The sequence below is a fragment of the Cloeon dipterum genome, chromosome X (genome assembly GCF_949628265.1).
Source record: "Cloeon dipterum chromosome X, ieCloDipt1.1, whole genome shotgun sequence".
Lineage (NCBI taxonomy): Eukaryota > Metazoa > Arthropoda > Insecta > Ephemeroptera > Baetidae > Cloeon > Cloeon dipterum.
This window is the reverse complement of record NC_088790.1, coordinates 14,499,673-14,520,648: the sequence shown is the minus strand read 5'-3', so window position 1 is coordinate 14,520,648 and position 20,976 is coordinate 14,499,673. Positions and strand designations below refer to the sequence as shown.

The 20,976-nt window shown below is 38.4% G+C and overlaps 3 protein-coding genes across 3 annotated transcripts; all 3 read left to right on the top strand.

Moving 5' to 3' along the window:
* Positions 1-2,629: 2,629 nt before the first annotated feature.
* On the top strand, positions 2,630-6,124 carry LOC135946741 (uncharacterized). The gene is made up of 8 exons (XM_065495095.1): positions 2,630-2,746; positions 4,675-4,818; positions 4,880-5,018; positions 5,181-5,212; positions 5,273-5,308; positions 5,362-5,479; positions 5,658-5,767; positions 5,822-6,124. Exons 1-8 carry the CDS (start codon positions 2,696-2,698, stop codon positions 6,083-6,085), a joined length of 894 nt encoding a protein of 297 aa, XP_065351167.1. The 5' UTR covers positions 2,630-2,695; the 3' UTR covers positions 6,086-6,124.
* A 3,307-nt stretch (positions 6,125-9,431) lies between these two features.
* Positions 9,432-11,625, top strand: LOC135946742 (uncharacterized). The gene is made up of 8 exons (XM_065495097.1): positions 9,432-9,582; positions 10,167-10,310; positions 10,372-10,522; positions 10,687-10,718; positions 10,780-10,815; positions 10,869-10,986; positions 11,160-11,269; positions 11,325-11,625. Exons 1-8 carry the CDS (start codon positions 9,532-9,534, stop codon positions 11,562-11,564), a joined length of 882 nt encoding a protein of 293 aa, XP_065351169.1. The 5' UTR covers positions 9,432-9,531; the 3' UTR covers positions 11,565-11,625.
* Positions 11,626-14,612: 2,987 nt separating this feature from the next.
* LOC135945753 (uncharacterized) lies at positions 14,613-16,945 on the top strand. Its single transcript, XM_065493612.1, has 8 exons — positions 14,613-14,695; positions 15,577-15,720; positions 15,782-15,932; positions 16,094-16,125; positions 16,187-16,222; positions 16,276-16,393; positions 16,487-16,596; positions 16,652-16,945. The coding sequence occupies exons 1-8, from the start codon at positions 14,645-14,647 to the stop codon at positions 16,871-16,873; spliced, it is 864 nt and encodes a 287-aa protein (XP_065349684.1). The 5' UTR covers positions 14,613-14,644; the 3' UTR covers positions 16,874-16,945.
* The last annotated feature ends 4,031 nt before the right edge of the window (positions 16,946-20,976 follow it).

Below are 20,976 nucleotides of genomic sequence, written 5' to 3'. Positions count from 1 at the left end.
AGCTAGCAATAAAGCACCACTCGGAATGCAATTAACAAGCGGCGCGGCTGCGTTTCTTTCGCACTCGCTAAACAAACGAGCAAATTAACAAGTTATTTTGTGCTCGCAAACCTGCCTTTTTGTTCCCAGCGTGGCATAATTTATGGTTTTTACTCTCAGCGACTTTCAAACAAGTTTAATTCCGCAGTAGCACATCTATGAAATAATAAATTTTTCTGCTTTGTAGGTTATAATTACGAGGGAAAAACATTTCAGTATTTATTTTGAAAAATTACATTTTGATAAATTAGTGAAGTATGAATAATGTGCTTTTTAAAGAATATTAATTTAATTCAATCAGGGTTGTAAAATAGAAGCAGCTTATTTAAAATAACTGCTCCCATTTTATATATTCTAAAGAGATTTTCAATTCACCAACAAGGTGTCTATTAAAGTGTTTACTTTCTGGCGAGCTCAAAATTAGGATTAAAAATTTATCAGTTTAATGGATTCCATCCCTTCTCTCATAGACTATTTATTCTCTTTCTCCATCTTCAGATGGCTTTTGCGCATTTGAAAGAATCACTTGGTCCTTGGATTCGTCCGATGATGGAGGCATTTGAGAGATCAGCAAAAAGGATATTTATCTTAAGCTATCGCTTTGGGAAAAAGCTGCTGAGAGCGTCAGGGTCATTACGGAGATTTGTGCCGCTTTCTTCAATCGTGCCCATCAGCAAAATATATTGAATTACTCCCGCGGTCCGATATTGTGCTCTATTCGGCTGGCAAACTGCCAAACGGCTTGCTGATCTCTCCGAGATCACTTTTGGCTCTCGCTAATTCTTTCTTTAATTTATGAGCTTTCACAAAGTCGCGGGCAAAAAGAGCGTGCACACACAGTAAATTCAAAAGCCTTGTCATTGGAAAACACATTACTTCATTCTGGAAAATTCAATCTAGAAGATTGAATTGAGCGCGTGCCCTATTTTGCAAACAACAACCTCTGTCATCTTACATTGAAATAATTAAAAGAAATGTGGAGCGAAAGCCAGTCTTGCCCCACCGGTGCAGTTCCACTCGTCGTAATTACTAGGTCAAGCCTCCGCAGCAACACCGCTCTCGCACCATTTCGCACCACCACGGGTTTTTACTTTAATGCAAATGTTTCTCCAAGCCAACATAATTACCATTGAAAAGAAAAAAAAACAGTTTCGATAAAATGTTGTTTTGCCCATCTGGCGAGATTTTAGTTTGTCGACGTGTTTCCTCTTACTGTTGGCTTGGATGCTGTTGCTTTTTGGTGCTAGTCTTTTCCCCCAAAGACACCAAAGACCAACAAATTTCTGATTCCAATCATGTCTGCCAACTACCCATGAATTAAAGATGCGGCCGCAAGACTCTGAGAGAAATGAATGCTGTTGGTAAAAAAGATAACGAAGATCTCTTTATTTAATCGTCTGCTACGGGGAAAGTGCGAAATGCAGTTGCATTTATACCTGTTTTAAATTAAAAACTTTATTATTTTATTAATTCTGTAAAAGTCTTCTCAAATTAGACTTTATTTTGCTTCGTTTTAAAAGATCGAACACACTAGAGAGATTTTTTCTAGCTACGATCTTCGGTGACTATTCCGTGCCCTAAATTACCATTTACGAGTGACAGGGTTTGTTTTGTCATCTGAAACATGGCTATCCCCAGACGAGCTTGTCGCTCCCCAACGAATCGAGACGAGTTAGGGTGCGTTTAATTTAGCGGAGCAAAACACGGTCCCAATGTTTAGCTTGGGTCTCGCGCGTTTTAAGTGAGCGTGGTTGCTTCAACTAAATTGACACGCCGCACCTTAAAACAAAGAACTTCCAGGCGAGCTAAAACGGAAACTGTTTCACAAACGAGCGTCGGTTATCAGGCACAAAAACGACCCCTATATATCCAGTCTCATTTAGTTAGCCAGCGAAATGTGCAGCTTGCCAAACCTTTTGATTACCAGTTTGATAAATGTGAGAAGATATGTATTGGATATTTACATACCCAGATTAATGCCCTCTCTATTAAATGAAGACCTTCATATTGATTAAATTAGTTTTTCACTTTCCTAAGTTGATACCAATTTCGATTTTTTGAACATTTTTTTTTAAATGAACAAGATTAAAGATTGATCTTAAATGGTTTTTCTAGTGTAATTTTCACAAGAATAAGCTGCAAGAAGATCGCATTTGATCTGATTAAAATCCAGCAGATTTATGAGCAGTGCCACGGGCGCTTATATAACTATATTCCTCAAATTTCCACATGCAACGTCAGTCAAAATCACAACAAGCCTGAATAAAAAACAATTCGGAAGAATACTTTGTCACCCCAAATGCAAAGAAAATCAAGAAAGAAAAACTCACTCCTTTCAGTTCGCTGGCGCTCTCCCAATCATTTTCACTAAAAATATGCACAGCTGTTATGTTGTTTTAGTTTCGTAGAAATGGATGTCATCATTCATTTCACTTCGAACAAGATAAGTGCCAGCGTTGCAGCAGCTATGCACGTGATGTCCCCGTTTCCGGTAAACGAACCTTCGGTTTGCCCTGAATCTAGAAATTTCAGCGTTTGCGAAACAGGATATGAAGAATGGAAACCTTGGAAACCTCCGGTCAGGCGGCCCTACGTCACTGGATGGCAGGAATAAAATGCCCCGATCGAAGCACAACTTCACTCAAACGAGAGCATCATGCTGAAGTTTGCAGTGATTTTCTGTCTGATAGTGGCAGTCGCCGTTCAGGTGAGTCCGTTTGTGTGCCGTCTCTTTGAATATCAGAGTTTTGCAACAAATTGTTGTTTTTTTACTGGAGAGTGCTTTTAAATATGAAAATATGATTGATTACTCAAAATGAAAAATTTGAGTTGCTGGGAGTAGCCTAGCTATGACGAAAGAGTAATATTTGGCAAATTTCAATTATCTTCAACAATTATTAAAATAGCTTGTCAAATCAGATGTTTAGTTAAATATTACAAACTAACTTGCAATGCCTGCAGTAACTATATTTTGACTTTCATTTGTGGGCATGATTTTCATCCAAACTGAAGAATTTTTTTGACTATCTTTTCATTTCAAGAATTATTGTTTGCCAATCTCAAATTTCACATTCAATTTTTTTACATCAGAGTGTATGACAAATTCAAAAATCATATGCAAGACTTGAGAAAGCACTAGAATATGAATGTAATTTATTAAACGGAATTTCGCGTGCGACACTATGCCTAAAATTGTCCATATCAATTTTTCAACTCTTTTTGCTACTTCTCTTACTTTTTAATTCTTTTTGTTGAATATTCCAAAATGCGATTCTTTATACATCCGTTCACCACAATATTTATATTAACATCTGATTGATGCAGAACAAACAATGATATCCAAGGTATGGAATCGAGTAAATACTATCATCAAAATTTGTTCCCCTCCAGTTACCTTTTAACATTATTTCAGTCTGATAGAATTCATCACAAATCAAAAGTCTATTTTTAACTTAAGTGTCACAAAATTTCTTATAAGTATCAGTCTCAAAGGAAGATCAAATTTCACTTTTAAATCGGTAACATATAAATTCGAGTCCTTAGCAACTAGTTCATAATATATACATATCGCGATCAATTGTACAGGGTGAGGCAAAATTCAATATTCAGAAAGAACTGAACGCCCCGAAAAGTGTGTTTGGGGTGGGATCGAAATTCAAACTTAGGGTTCTTCGGTTTCTTTGCTGACGGGATGACGGTCAACATCTGCAAAAAGTGTCGTGTCGCAAATTAATGTTTCCGGGGGGAAATTTCCCGCAGAGACCAAATTTGAGGTTAAAATTTCGAAAATGTGGCCAAAATCCAACCATTTCGCCCCCCCCCCCCGAGGACCGCATTTCAAAGGCGGTCGAATGTCAAAAATATCGACACAAAAAAATGAAATTCGGTTTTCCATGCTACGCAGGGAAAAAATTGGTTTTTGAAAATCAGAAAAAAAATTGTCTATTTTCATAAAGGGTACGAGTTGGGATTGTCATGGGGTCTTCATGAAAAAATAAAAACATTCGCGCAAGACGTTATCGTGCAGCGCGATTTACCTGGAAAAACCGAAAAAGGTGTCCAACGGGCTGGTAAGGACTGTCTCCCTACTTGAAATATGACTTTATTTCAAAACAAAGGGTGTCATACACTGCTGAATAGATCTTGACGAGAGGAATCAAAATCTGTCTAGAAAATGTGGTAAAGCGCTGTAATTTTAATAGAAAATTTGAATTTTTACTCGAGCAAGCTCATTTTTACTATTGCAAATTGCAGAAAATATTGAGTATAGATCAACTGCTTATTGCATCCAACAATTCAAATAATTTTCAATTGTTGGCCTGTATCAATCCACTTTAAATACACTGTATTTTGATTCGCTCTAACGTTTCAAAATGCAGTCATGGTTGTATGACCAAATAACTTACATGCCATAAGAGGCAGTAGGGGATACTTTTAGGCTAAAGAGTTTAACTAGATTATCCTAAATAATTTATTTATATTTTTTTTAATTTATCCTCTATATTATAAATTCATTCGAAATAATTCATAATAGAGGGATAAAAAATTTTCTCGCAGTGCATCCTAACAAAATATTTCACTACCATTGACAGATTTTCTTAAAAAAAGCAATGAAATTAATTTTAACCGGTATAGGCGGAGCCGAAGAAAAAGGAAAAAGAAGGAAAGAGCAGAGGAGGAGGCCCACCTGAAGGGGGACCTGAAGGCAAACAAAAGATGGAAGCCATGAGGAAAGCTTTCGATGCTGAACCCCGTGCCTGCAACCCTATGTTCTTGATCGTGAGAATTCCTGCAGTTACTTGTAGACAACTCTTGAAATGCCCCTTCATCAACTCTGTAGAATGCAAAGGACTGCGCCAACGTCCCGGTCGTTTTCTCGAAAGAGGTGTTCGGCAAGTGTGGAGGTCATGGAAAAAAGGACAGACGTCGCAAAACCAGAGATGCTGGTACCAATGGTGGTCCTGGAAGCAGCGAGGAAGGTAGGGTCACCTTTCGTTATACGAACAAAACTTGAAACTAAATAAGCTGTTTGGGAAATGCAACACGTTTAAAAAGCCTTTCTTAGTACGGCGTATTATTTTATAACTGAGAAATAATAACAAAATATAAATTCGCAATATTCATTTCTTTATTGTAATTAGGTAAAGATCGCGGAAAAGGACACAGTCCATTGGTAAACTCATTATCAAGGATAGTTGCGAGTAAGCTTAACCATTTTCTAACAAATAAATAGTGCGTTGCTGAGTGCGCTCTCAACAGTACCAATCACGTACGTCTGAGCGAAATGACATATAGATAGAAAGCTAAATATCGCCTTTGCAGCTCGACTCTGACGGAAACATCAATCTTGCGGCCGTCAAAGCTAGCTATGCCCAGCAGACAGCCAACTCGCCTGAATGGGCCAAAATTGCAGAGGACGCCATCACAGCTTGCATGGACAGTAAGGACGCCTTGGTTTATAATTTCGCAATGAAATTACAAAATATATTATGTTAAAGAAATAATGTAACTTTTTTACTAGAAGCAAAAATATTTTCTAATCAGGCAATTTGGCATTAAATCTTTACATATGCTTTTTATCAATAACAAGTATAATATTGAATTTTTTCGATCTATAGATGTAACGAATCAACCACCTATTTACGCCGACTCAAGCGCAAGCAACACTGACAAGTGCAGTGACAAGCCTATTCGTTTCATCACTTGCATCCAGAGGCAGTTTGTCCTGGTATTAGAACCTACATGTGTGAAATAACTTCACGTTAACCACTTTTCCGGGTAGAATGCTCCACCAGGCGAGCAGGTAGCTACTACTCCATCAAGCCAGCCAAAACTAGGACCACCACTGCCGACCTGCGAAGAGAGGAAGACAAAACTGCAAAATTGCGACCCGAACTTCATCATCCAGTTGCCTAAGGGAAAGAACGGCAAGCTGGAGCAAGGTGGAAATGGTGTAAATGGTAGAATGAAGAAACGCGGCAGTAAAAGGACAAATCCAGGAGGCAAAAGGAGGAAATCAGAATCCAAACAAATCCCAAATGTTTGAACATTAGCCTAATAAAGCAATGGGCTATTCACAGATAAATATTGTTGTCTTTATTCAACCTACCCCTTACAATGAAAAAAGCGAAACGCAAATTTTACTTTTAAATAATTCTGCGAGAGCAAAAAAAACCGTATGATTCAAAGAAAACTGTACTCGAAAAAAATGCTCAATCTAAGTGCAGCATAGGAAGGCTATTGTTGCGATGTAATTTATGATACATCACAAGATTTGACAAAAGCAGAAAACTTCTAAAACATTAAATTGAAACAATCCTGTGAATGAAACGCATATTAATCTGCAGGCTAAAACCTTAATTTAGAAATCTTGGTAAAGATTCTTCAAAACTATTATTAAGATAAGGATTTAAAAATTGTATGAAGGGGAACACTTCACTTGCCTGTTTTCTGGCTCCTTGCGGTTCAATTTCCGCGGTATGATATCTAGGTAGAAAAGCGGGTAAAATTCATTGGTGCCCTGAGGGCCTTCTATCCATCCAAATTTACGTAAAAGTTGACGTATTTTTATAATTTAACTCCGCAATATTACGAATGAAATATTAGAAGTCAGCAGGGAGGCATGCATGATGGCCGGCCGTTTTTTCTCTGCGGGGAAACCCCCATTGCAGAAATTACCATGGCTTTCTTACTTGCCATTATTCAATGAAGTTAATTCTGTTTAGATTAGACTGGAATATTTATTAAACACCCGTGGTGTACAATGACATGAAATTTGTCATATTTTTACCACAGTTATTCATTACTGGTTGTCTACTGACCAAACAATTGAAAGAAATTGCAGAGGAAGAAAAATTGAACATAAAAGTTTAGTTTTTTGCCTTGCAGTAGTATTGAAATCTTGCTATTTATTCAGCAAGATTTAATTCTATAACAATCAGAACATTGTCTTGAGTGATATATTCTTAATTTTGAGAGAGAACAATTTGTTTGTCAGCAACGCTTGGGCAGGGGCATCCATGAGTACATACGCAAGTGGCCTGCATGCACCTGCACCCTTCCATTGCGCGTTACTTCTCTACTGAATTCGAGTCCCTTTTCCTTTAGCCATAATTCCTTCCGTTGTTCAGGGGTTCACAAGTCCTAAGAGAAACAGTAGGGATTTTACATATTAAAACATACCTTTGAAATTATTTTATTAACCGAAAATCGTACAAATCGGCTGCCCCGAGGGGTGAGAGGAGTAGCGCGAGAGCACGTTGCACGTCGTCCGTCTTGCTCATTTGGCTGGTGTTATCCAGCAGAACCTAAAATTCTCTCCCCGCTCTCACCCTGTCTTCTGGGTGGCAGCATAAATGACAGTATGCTATGAAAGTAAGGAAAACTAGATAGATCCCTGATAATTTTGACCGTTTATTCGTTTGCTTGTAAGTATCTACATAAGCAAACAATATGAACAATTATTTATCAATTAAATTTTAATGAACTATTGCGATTTTTGGGAGACTACAAAATTGATTTTTGGGTCACTACAAAACTGACATGGCTTACCAATAACAGATCTCGGAGTAGCATGAGTGGGTTTTATCTGGACAAAGATTCTTCAAGTGAGGCACATGAGCCTGAGTTTCTAAAAGGGGGGCGAGTTTTTGCCACTTAGTCACAATAACCATCGTCCATTTCAGAGAAGATATACCAATATTGATTTTTGGATCTGTCAAGTTTTATTTCTGAGTCGGAAAAGAAGTAGTTAGAAAATTTGACAATCTAATAAATCATTTATCAACTAGTTAAAGTTTCTCATGTAGTTGAAATTTAAAAATAGAACGGATTTTGTTTTCAAAATGTTGATTTCGAAAGAATAGTTTGCGAAGACTAAAGAAAATATTATTTATGTAATTATTTATAAGTGCCTTTTTTCAAGGTAAAATTTAAATTTAGTTTTCATGATCTAAATTGAAGCAATTACAATGTCACTGGCTATTTTCTCAAACAATAACAAAATCAGCCATGTTATCCGCTCAGCGATGTTATTGGGACCCGGCGAATTCATAGCCTATGGGATGTGCTGGGCAGAAATTCGAACAAAGAAGTTAAAACTACTGGATGCGCTGCGTTTACCTCTGTTTAAAATTAAAATCTCTATTATTTACTTTTTTATAAAAATCTTCTCATGACTTAATTTTGCTTCGTTTTAAAAGATCGAACCCACGAGAGAGATTTTTTACTAGCTACGATCTTTGGTGACTATTCCGTGCCCTAAATTACCATTTACGAGTGACAGGGTTTGTTTTGTCATCTAAAACATGGCTTTCTCCAGACGAGCTTGTCGCTCCCCAACGAATCGAGACGAGTTAGGGTGCGTTTAATTTAGCGGAGCAAAACACGGTCCCAATGTTTAGCTTGGGTCTCGCGCGCTTTAAGTGAGCGTGGTGACTTCAACTAAATTGACACGTAGCACCTTAAAACAAAGAACTTCCAGGCGAGCTAAAACGGAAACTGTTTCACAAACAAGCGTCAGTTATCTGACACAAAAACGACCCCTATATATCCAGTCTTATTATTTGCGAAATTGCAGCTTGCCAAACTTTTTGTTAGCATGTTAGAAGACATGTATTGGATACTTATCCAGATTAATGTCCTCTCTAATAAATAAAGACCTTCATATTTATTAAATTAGTTTTTCACTCTCCCAAGTTGATACCAATTTCGATTTTTTTTAAAAACATTTTTTTAAAAATGAGCGAGATTGATCTTAACTAGCTTTTTTAGTGCAATTTTCAAAAGACCAGAGCTCATTAAGCTGCAAGAGGATCGCATTTGACCTGATTGTAATCCACTAGATTTATGAGCAGCGCCACGAGCATTTATATAATAATATAGCTCAAATTTTCACACGCCACGTCAGTCAAAATCTCATCAAGCCTTAATAAAAAATAATTCGGAAGATTACTTTGTCATCCCAAAGGCAAAGGAAATCAAGAAGGTTGTTTTGATACTCTTTGGCCTGTTAGTGACTTTAGAGGTGCCATGACCAGGCGCCAGTATCGACAAGTCAAGAGCAACGTATAATTTATAGAATTTGACTTTTTTGTTGTCGTAGGGCTTTAAGTTACACTCTCACAATTAACTGTCAGATTTTGTTGTCTAAGAGAAAACTCACTGATTTCAGGTCGCTGGCGCTCTCCCAATCATTTTCACTAACAATATGCATAACTGTTTTGTTGCATTAGTTTCGTAGAAATGGGTGTAATTATTAATTTCATCTCGTACGAAAAAAGTGCCAGCGTTGCAGGACCTACGCACGTGATGTCCCCGTTTCCGGCAAACGAACCTTCGGTTCGCCCTGAATCTAGAAATTTCAGCATTTGCAAAACAGGATATGAAGAATGCTAGCGTCCTTGGAAACCTCCGGTCAGGCGGCCCTACGTCACTGGATGGCAGGAATAAAATGCCCCGATCGAAGCACAACTTCACTCAAACGAGAGCATCATGCTGAAGTTTGCAGTGATTTTCTGTCTGATTGTGGCAGTTGCCGTTCAGGTGAGTCCTTTCGTGGGCCGTCGCTTCGGACATCAGAATTTTGCAGCAGATGTGCTATTTTTTTATCGGAGTGCTTTTATATAAAATAAAAATATGATTGACTACCCAAAATGGAAAATTTGAATTGCTACGAGTAGCCTAGCTATGACGAAAGATAAATATTTTGCATATTTAAATTATCTTTACCATGTTAAAATAGCCTCTCAACTTAGATGTTTAGTTTAAAATTGCAAGTTAACTTTCAGTGCCAGCGGTAATTCATTTTTTTACTCTCTTTTGTGGGCTTAATATGTATCCAAATTGAGGAATATTTTTGACTGTCGTTTCATTTCAAGAATTATTGTTTGCTACATTCAAATTTCACATTAAATATTTTACATCAAAACTTAGGACTAAATTAAAATTCAAATTCAAGACTCGAGAAAGTACTAGAATGTGAATGAATATTTTTTTAAACCCTGTAAGGCGTGCAACACATTACGCGTAAAAGGTTTTTTTATCAATTTATACAACTCTTTGCTGCTTTTTTTACACTAATGCTTTTTGTTGAATATTTAGTAATTAAAACATTTTAACCGGTATAGGCGGAGCCCAAGAGAAAAGATCCAAGAAATGGAAAGATAGGAGGAGGCCCATCTGAAGGTGGACCTGAAGGCAAACCAAAGATGGAAGCCTTGATGAAAATTTTCGATGCTGAACCCCGTGCATGTAACCCTATGTTCCTGATCGTGAGAATCCCTGCAGTTACTTGCAGACAACTCATGAAATGTCCCTTCCTCAACTCTGTAGAATGCAAAGGACTGCGCCAACGTCCCGGTCGTCTTCTCGAAAGACTTGTTCGGCAAGTGTGGAGGTCATCCAAAACATGGGCCTAAAAAGGAAGGACGTCGCAGGGCCAGAGATGCAGGTAGCAGAGGTGGTCCTGGTGGCAGCGAGGAAGGTAGGGTCATCTTTCGTTAGACGAACAATACTTGAAACTTGTAAATTAACTGTTTGGGAAGTCCAACACGCTTAAAAAGTTGTTCTTATTATGACATATTATTTAATAATTGAGAAATAATGGCAAATATAAATTCGCAATATTTATTTCTTTTTTGTATTTAGGTAAGAATCGCGGCCAAGAAATCAGTCCATTGGTAAACTCATTGTCAGGGATTGTTGCGAGTAATTTTTACCAATTTTCTGACAAATGAATAGTGCGTTGCTCAGTGCGTCCTCAACATAACCAATCACGTAAGTTTGAGCAAAATTACTTATAGGTGGAACGCTAAACATTGCAATTGCAGCTCGACGCGAACGGAATCATCAATCTCGATGCCATCAAAGCGAGCTATGCTCAACAGACAGCCAACTCGACTGAGTGGGCCAAAATTGCACAGGACGCCATCACCGCTTGCATGGACAGTAAGGACACCTTGCTTTATTATTTCGCTATGAATTTACAAAATAATTCTGTTAAAGAAATTTAACATTTTTTTACTAGAAGAAAAAATTTTTAATCAGGCAATTCAGCATTAAATCTTTATATATGCTTTGCATAAATAACAAGTTTAATAATAAATTTTCTCGATCTATAGATGTAACGAATCAACCACCTATTTACGCCAACTCGAGCGCAAACAACACTCAGAAGTGCAGTGACAAGCCCATTCGTTTCATCACTTGCATCCAGAGGCAGTTTGTCCTGGTATTAGAATCTACATGAGTGAAATAATTTCACGTTAACCACTTTTACCGGTTAGAATGCTCCACCAGGCGAGCAGGTAGCTACTACTCCATCAAGCCAGCCAAAACTAGGACCACCACTGCCGACCTGCGAAGAGAGGAAGACAAAACTGCAAAATTGCGACCCGAACTTCATCATCCAGTTGCCTAAGGGAAAGAATGGCAAGCTGGAGCAAGGTGGAAAAGGTGCAAAGGGAAGAGGCGCCGGTGCTAAGAAACTGAAAGTCAAGGACGGAAAACGCAACCAAAGAAATTAGAATTCGAATAAAGCAAAAATGCTTGAACCTTAGCCCAATATGTCAATGGGTTTCACAGTTATACATCGTAGTCTTTATTCAACCTATCCTTTACATCGCAAATTTTACGTTCAAATAATTCTGCGAGACCAAAAAGATCGTATGATTCGGAGAAAACTGTACTTTAAAAAATTCACAGTTTAACTATTAATTGCAGCATAGGATGGCTATTAACTTCATTATACAACACAAGATTTGACAAAAGCAGAAATCTTCTGAAACCTTTGATATTTAAAGAAACCTGTGCACAAAATGTGTATCAATATGCAGGCTAAAAGCTGAAAGGAGAAATCTCGTCAAAACTGTTAAAATTATTCTTCAAATATTTGTATGGAGTGAAACACTTCACTTTGCATGTTTTCTGAATCCTTGGTCCAATTTCTGCTGCATAATATCTAGATAGAAAAGCGAGAAAAATTCATTGGTGCCCAGAGGCCCTTCCATCCATCCAATTTTACACAAATTATGTTTGAAATTTCACTCCACAATATTGCGAACGAAATATTAGTGGTCAGCAGTGACGCATGCATGATGACTGGCCGTTCGTTACCCCATTGCATTGAGTAACTTTCTCACTTGCTTATATTCATGAAGAATAAGGCTCGAATGAAGAAAAAAAGCAACTGTCGAAAGAAGAGCCAAATGAAGGCCGGCACCATGAAAATTACAATCCAATGAAACAAAAATTTTCCAGGCTTAGCTTGAACAAGCGATGGTGATGATCAAGGATTGAAATTTTTGTATTTTTTTATGTTTGTTTACTCTCACTATCAATCAAAATAACAAAAATGTACCAGTCAAAGTCTAAATCAATATCATTAGAGAGAGGGTGACACTTAAGAAACAACAACATGTGCCAAGACCAGTAAAATGCAAACAGCAAAGAGACGCTCATCGCACAAAATCACACTTGAAATTTTTCTGTTACATACGCCTTGCATGGGGAGGAAAACTTTTCCACCGAACAGTCTTTCAATGCGGTTGACATATTATTGCAAAATTTTTGTTCAACCTCTTCTAAAATTACAAAAATTAACGAAAATTCCCGTTCAATAATTCGTGTGTGAGAGAATTTTCCAATAAATTCAAGGACAGCTTTACTATGAAGCTATTAATTGTACTGTTCAAAAAATAATTATAAATTGGTTAAAACTCTATTAAGTGAATTAACTCTACTTATGTTTTATTTTTTACTAAAGGGCCGTTCTGATTGTAATGAACGAATATATGTAGAAGCTTCTGCTTAAGGTCTGGTGAAACAGGAAACAACGAATGTGTGGCATACTTTTTTCTCTGTCCGAGGACCGGGAATGGCGCGCACTGTGCTAGCATATTAATACTGGAACCTGGGTCCCAATAACACTGCGAACAGATAACATGGGTTTACCTAGGCTCTCTTGGTGTTGCTAAGCAAAAGAAATGCGGAAAAAATATTTTTAACGAACGAGAGACAAACTTGCTGCAGAAAGACTTCTCTAGCCGGTTTATTAACTTCAGATTCGAATTTCAGCAAAAATATCACGATCGCACCACGATCGCAATATCACGATCAACTTGGTGTGCTTTTGAAGAATTTGACTGGCTACATTTCAGCCGTAAAACCCAAAAAAATCAAAAGGGCTATCATCCTTTAATTTGGAATTTTCGAAAAAAAAGTCGCAAAAGGTGACCTAGACCTTCAACCTGCGAATTTTTTTAAATTGAATAGTTTTTCAGGATTGAAGATTAGGTTGAGCAATGAAAATTTCAAGGTGATACCTCAACGCAGTTGAGAGTTACAGTTTAGAATTCATTAACAGAATTCGTTTTTCGGGGATTTTTGAGATACCAAAAAAATTGGGAACGCCCCAATTCCTGAGCTTCAAATTTGGAATTTCACCTTCTTTTGACAAGTACTTTTATCAAATATATAATTGTCACCTAAAAATTTCAACACCAAAAAATCACGTCCAATCGACCTCTAAATTGGAGGAGAACTTCTTTCACAATCAGTTCTCTGGCGCTCTACCAATCATTTTCACTAACAATATAAGCAGAGCTGTTTTGTTGCTTCAGTTCCGTAGAAATGGATATCATCGGCTACTTTACAATTCTTCGTATCGTGTCTGCGTGCTCGCTAGGATAAAAAAGCACCTCTTGCGAAATTTCTTAAGGCTGCGCGAGCGGTTCTACAGTTAGAGTCGCGAATTTTCGTTATGAGAGATCTGACGTACGAAATGAACATTGCAAACAGAATATTGCGAATTGAGTACGATTAACTCGCTGTGAAAAGCAATTTTGCGATAATTTGACATTTCAAACACTTTGTGCGATTTTACCTGTCTGATTGCTTTTGCGAATGAAAGATCTACTTTTTGTACGCGAATTTAGGCCTGCAAAACGAGCCAGAGCAATGTAAACCGTACACAAGACCGTGAAAATAAAAGGTTAATTTTTACCGTGACAGGCAAGGCAAAAGAGGAGCAACTGTAGGCAGTGGCGCAGCAGTGATGATGCTCGGCAGAGAGGTCCGGAAACCGTCTGATGGTCCGAGCCGGCGAAAGCCGCCTCAAAGGCTCTGGAGGTGGATGGGATACCACATATGTGGTGCAACGTGCCAGTCAGTGATTGGAAAAATACAGTTTGGGGCGTGGAAGACGCCAGAGCTACTTTAAGTAAAGCATAGCTCGCTTGACGTTTAAGGCAAATTAAAGAAAAACCAATTTTATACATAAATCGGTTGTTCTTGGGTAGCAGCCGCGAGCCGCGCCTTGGGTCTGCAGGCGCGCGTTTGGGAAGTTCAGGCCGAGTAGTGTCACGACGATATCATCATTCATTTCACTTCGAACGAGAAAAGTGCCAGCGTTGCAGCAGCTATGCACGTGATGTCCCCGTTTCCGGTAAACGAACCTTCGGGTCTCCCTGAATCTAGAAATTTCCGCATATTTAAAACAGGATATGAAGAATCCTTGGAAAACTCCGGTCAGGTGGCCCTGCGTCACTGGATGGCAAGAATATAAAAGGCGCCGACTGAGGCACAACTTCACTCAAACGAGACCATCATGCTGAAGTTTGCAGTGATTTTCTGTCTGATTGTGGCGGTCGCCGTTCAGGTGAGTCATTTCGTGTGCCATCTCTTTAAAAATCAGAGTTTTGCAACAAACGTATTGTTTTTTTTTAAGGAGTTTTTTCAAATAAGAAAATATGATTGACAACCCAAAATGGAAAATTTGAGTTGCTGGGAGTAGCCTAGCTATGACGAAAGAGTAGTATTTTATATATTTCAACTCTTTACCAATTGTTGAAATAGAGCCTATCAAATTAGATGATTAGTTTAAAATTGCAAATTAACTTGCAGTGCTTCCATTAAATATTTTTTTACTTACTATTGAGGACATGATTTTCATCCAAACTTAAGATTTTTTACTATCTCTTCATTTCAAGAATTATTGTTTGCCAGACTGGCCATACTCAAATTTCACATTCAATTTGTACATCAGAGTGTAGAACGAACTTAAAATTAAAAAAATTAAATCTTTGTGTTACAATACTTCATATGAGTATCAGTCTCAGGAATATCAAAATTCACTTTTAAACTTGATAAATTTTGAATTTGAGTCTTTGGCCACTAGTTCATATACTGTACATATCGCGAACTATTGTATTTAGAGATCCCAATAGCACATTCTTTAAATATCGTGTTTTGACTCGCACTAATGTTTCAAAATCAGTAATGGTAAGGTGCGGCCAAATAACTTCTATACTATAAGAGGCAGTGGGGGATACTTTTAGGTCAAAGAGTTTGAATAAAATGCTCTAAATGATTTATTGATATTTTTATAGTTATCCTCTATACCATTAATTCATTCGAAATAATTCATAGTGGAAAGATATAAAATAGCTGTTCTCGCAGTACATCATTAAAACAATATTACACTACCATTGAGAGATTTTCTTACAAAAATAACCGATTAAATTAATTTAACCGGTATAGGCGGAGCCCAAGAGAAAAGATCCCGGAGATGGAAAGAGAGGAGGAGGCCCACCTGAAGGAGGACCTGAAGGCAAACAAAAGATGGAAGCCATGATGAAAGCTTTCGATGCTGAACCCCGTGCCTGCAACCCCATGTTCCTGATCGTGAGAATCCCTGCAGTTACTTGCAGACAAATCATGAAATGTCCCTACCTCAACTTTGTAGAATGCAAAGGACTGCGTTAACGTCCCGGTCGTTTTCTCGAAAGAGGTGTTCGGCAAGTGTGGAGGTCATGGAAAACATGGGCCTAAAAAGGACAGACGTCGCAAAGCCAGAGATGCTGGTAGCAAAGGTGGTCCTGGAAGCAGCGAGGAAGGTAGGGTCACCTTTCGTTAGACGAACAAAACTTGAAACTAAATAAGCTGGTTGGGAAATGCAACATGTTTAAAAAGCCTATCTTAGGATGGCGTATTAATTTATAACTGAAAAATGATGACAAATATAAATTCGCAGTATTTATTTCTTTATTGTAATTAGGTAAAGATCGCGGTAAAGGATGCGATCCATTGGTAAAACTCATTTTCAGGGATAGTTGCGAGTAAGCTTAACCATTTTCTAACAAATAAATAGTGCGTTGCTGAGTGCGCTCTCAATATTACCAATCACGTAAGCCTGAGCGAAATGAATTCTAGGTGGCACGCTAAATATCGCATTTACAGCTCGACACGAACGGAAACATCAATATAGATGCCATCAAAGCGAGCTATGCCCAGCAGACAGCCAACTCACCTGAATGGGCTAAAATTGCAGAGGACGCCATCACCGCTTGCATGGACAGTAAGGACACCTTGTTTTATTATTTCGCTATTAAATCATCATATATGCTTTGTATAAATAACACGTTTAATAATAAATTTTCTCGATCTATAGGTGTAACGAATCAACCACCTATTTACGCCAACTCGAGCGCAAACAACACTCAGAAGTGCAGTGACAAACCCATGCGTTTCATCACTTGCATCCAGAGGCAGTTTGTCCTAGTATTAGAATCTAGATGTATGAAATATTTTCACGTTAACCATTATTTTCGGATAGAATGCGCCAACAGGCGAGCAGGTAACTACTACTCCATCAGGCCAGCCAAACCCAGGGCCTCAACTGCCGTCTTGCGAAGAGAGGAAGACAAAACTGCAAAATTGCGACCCGAACTTCATCATCCAGTTGCCTAAGGGAAAGAATGGCAAGCTCCAGAAAGGTGCAAAGGGGAGACGCAACGGTGATAAACTGAAAGTGAAGAGAGGAAGAAAGCAAAATTGAGGAAATTAGAATCTGAATAAAGCAAAAATGCTTGAACCTTAGCCCAATATAGCAATGGGCTTCACAGATAAATATTGTTGTCTTTTTTTAACCTACCCCTAACATTGAAAAAGTTAAACGCAAACTTTTATATAACTCTGCGAAAGCAAAAAGATCGCATGATTCAGAGAAAACTACTCGAAAAAATGCACAGTCTAAGTGCAGCATAGGATGGTTATTGCTACGATGCAATTTATGATACACCACAAGATTTTACAAAAGCAGAAAACCTCTGAAACATGAAATTGAAAGAACCGTGTGTACGAAACGTAAATCAATCTGCTGGCCAATAGCTTAATTGAGAAATCTTGGTTAAGATTCTGCAAAACTGTCAAAATATTGTTTCTAAAAATTTTATGAAGGTAAACACTTCACTTGCATGTTTTCTGGCTTCAATTGGTCCAATTTTTGCACGATATATGGGTAGAAAAGCGGGTACAATTGCTGCCTAGAGTACATTTCATCCATCCAATTTTAAACAAAAGTTTTACACGAAATTTTAACGAATGAAATATTAGTGGCCAGTAGGGACGCATGCATGTTGGCCGGCCGTTTGCTATTTCTAATATAAACCTCATGGCATTGAGAAATTAAAATGGTTTCATTACTTGCTAATATTCACAAAGATAATATTCATTTTAGATTTAAATATGAGTTTTATTAGACACCCCTATGGTGTACAATATCGCGTATCCCAAGACAGGACCGAAACTGGAAACCGGAATCCGGTCCTTTTCCGGTGTTTCACACGGAACCGGAAATATTTTTACCGGAACAGGACCGGACAGGATTTTCAAAATACCAAAAGATTTTTCCAGTTTTTCCATTTTCAGATATTAAAAATAATTATAATTCTCTTTGGAATTCAATCCTGATTTGGAGGTCATTCTTTAAGCCATATTTCTTTCCGTTGTTCAGGGGCTGACAAGTCTTAAGAGAATTGTTTGATACCATACCTTTGAATTTATTGTAATAATCGAGAAAATTAAAAGTCAGCTGCCCAGGGATGATGAGAGTGGGAGCGCGAAAGCACGTTACGCGTCGTCGGACCCGTTGGTGCATGTTACATTAAAAGTGTACGCGTCGATTAGAGATAAAGAGCAGTGCAGTTTAGTGCTTTGCGCGGGTCGCGGGTTTGAGGGTTGAACCCGCAAACCCGCACCAAACCCGCGGGTGCGGGTCCAGATTTTGCAAATCCAATATGGCGGATTGCGGGTGCGGGTTGGTGTTGTGCGGTTTGGTGCGGGTGCGGGTTGACTCGGCAAACCCGCAACTTTTATGTAATTGACCAGTTGCATAAACCTTTAGTTATTGAAGCCACCAACAGATGGCGCAACCACAGACTTTTTTTTAAAAATTTTGTTTTAAGCGGTTTTAAGGCATTTCCGATGCGATTTCAGACTCAATCTAGCTATTTTGCTTTTTTAAATTATTTGCTTTTTTTCGACGTGCTGAAAACCAAAATCGATTCAGCCATTCGCCGTAGAAACGTTGGAAAATATTTTTTTATTTCAAAAAATAGTTTTTCACGATTCTACGGCGATTGGCTGAACCGATTTTGGTTTTCAGCCCGTCAAAAATTAGCAAATTAATTGTAGAATGCACGGTAGCTAGATTGAGTCTGAAATCGCAGCGGAAGTGCCTTAAAATCGAAAGTCTACGGTGGCGCCATCTGTTGGTGGCTTCAAACACTTAGGGTTTATGCAACTGGTGAATTGAGCCAAATCTCTGAACTCATCAAATTGTTGTCCAGGGGTCGATGGATTTTGATGAATTTTTTTACTTTAAATTTGCCCTAATTGAACTAAAAATCAGTTGAGAAAACCCCGACTTTCCAATTTTTGAGGGTTTGGCGTGCGTTCAAAGATCAAAATCTGTGAATTTTGAGTACTTCATAACTTTGCTCAGGGTAGTCCTAGAACAAAAATTAAAACCCCGTAAACTCGTCTTAACAAGACAAACAACTTTTATCTTGACCTCAAAGTGGTAGGTCAAAGGTCAAGGTCACAAAAATTATTTTTTAGATTTTAAACTCAAATTTGAAAATGAATATATTGAAATTGTTTATGGTACGTATTTTTTTTGTAAATAGGACCACCACAATCCCAGATACGGGTCGGGTGCACAAAGTTTTTTTATCGAGACGGGTGCAATAAAATGCTTGACGAGCACCAAATCTCGAATTCTGCACTAAAAATCTTGTCGCAATTATAAAACAAAATATAAAATCGAATTATACCCCTTTAGTGCACTTAGGGATGTCGAGAGGAGTCTAACGGTATGTGGTTTTTGAAATTCGGATGATTTGAAGTCGACATTTTTTGGTCAATCACCGTTTTTACCTACCTCGACAAACAAGGGTTTTCGAATTTTTCATTTTTAATTTAAAAAAATGAGGAAAAACGCCATTCCAAATTTCAACGTTTTTAGCTTAATTTATGTTCTACAAAACGGTTTTAAAAAATAAAAAATTTTAATATATTTATTTTCAAATTTAAGTATTAATTCCAAAAATTAATTTTTGTGACCTTGGGCTTTGACCTACCACCTTGAGATCAGTATAAAAGTTGTTTGCCTCGTTGAGACGAGTTTACGAGTTTTTAATTTTTGTTCTAGGACCACCCTGAGCAAAGTTAAAAAGTACTCAAAATTCCCAGATTTTGACATTTAAACGCCCGCAAAACCCGCAAAAATTGGAAAGTCGGGGTTTTCTCAACTGTTTTGCGCGGGTCGCGGGTTTGAGGGTTGAACCCGCAAAACCCGCACCAAACCCGCGGGTGCGGGTCCAGATTTTGCAAATCCAATATGGCGGATTGCGGGTGCGGGTGTGCGTAGTGCGGGTTGGTGCGGGTGCGGGTTCAAATTTTGAAAAAGATATGGGTGCGGTTTGGGTGCGGTACGAAATAAGCGGGTTCGGTGCGGGTTTGGGTTGAAAATTTGTACCCGCGCAAAGCACTATGCAGTTGTGGTTGTAGTGGTCTTTGCCGCAGACATGCAGTGGCTATGCAACCCGCTTGGTATGCACGACGTGCCGGTTGCATAGGCAGCTCAACTCAAGGGGCTTGCCAGTCATATAGTAATAAAATTTCCTTTGGTTACATCGATGCGTTTCACTTTGAGCGGCTTTTTGAGTTCGCTCTCGGGTAGATCTTGCTGATTAGTCCTTTGATTCGCCTTTTCACGTTTAACGGAAGTGGCTCTTTTTTCCAAACTGCTAGTCAAAACGTATGCAAATGAGACCGTTTGCCTTTTCATGATAGATGTATGGTGTTCGTACATGCTTTTGTGCGTATACCGGTGTTGAATTAAGCTTTTTAAACTTAAAGAGAGCAATTTTACTTTTGCTGCGCTTTAAAATAGGGTTCGCACAATTGTCAGTCCGTTTTTCATTTGGAATTTTAAAAACGTATTTCAGATTTTGGGCTTCTCAGGATGCTAAATATAAATTGTATAGGGTTGTGCTTTCCTAAGGTTTTAAATAATCTTTTGATTATTAACTTTTGTAAATTTGTAGATTTAATATCTATTTTGATGCGTAAATAACATTAAAAAAATGATGCCTCTGTCAATTTTCCACCCGTTTTGTCAAACGTTGCTTTGAAAATCATCGGCCATGAGAAAAAATCACAGCATTTTAGATCCTCTGTCACGATTATACTGCTGGAAATGTATTGCGAAGCGGACAGATTTTATTATTCATAGAAAAAGTTGTAAGGAAAATAAAATGACACGCCAGCAGAAGTTGGTCCGCAAGCTAGACCAAATAAAACATGCCGCGAGCGCAATCTGTGAGAAACAAATGGCTTGCCGCGTTGTAAACAGCGCGTCAGCGCACGCCACGATCGTTTCCAGCAGCGCAAAACAAAAATACCAAACTCGTCGCGGCAGATAGTGAAAAATTGCATTTGGAAATTTTCCAAGCGGACACCTCTCGGCGACTTCCGCCGCCGCTGATCGGGTGTCACAAATGCCGTCGCCTGATTAATTTGCAGTAATTTGCTTTGATACGGAGCCAACAGCGCCGACAGAGCGTGCCCGGCTGCCGGAAGGGCGGGCCGCTGCTC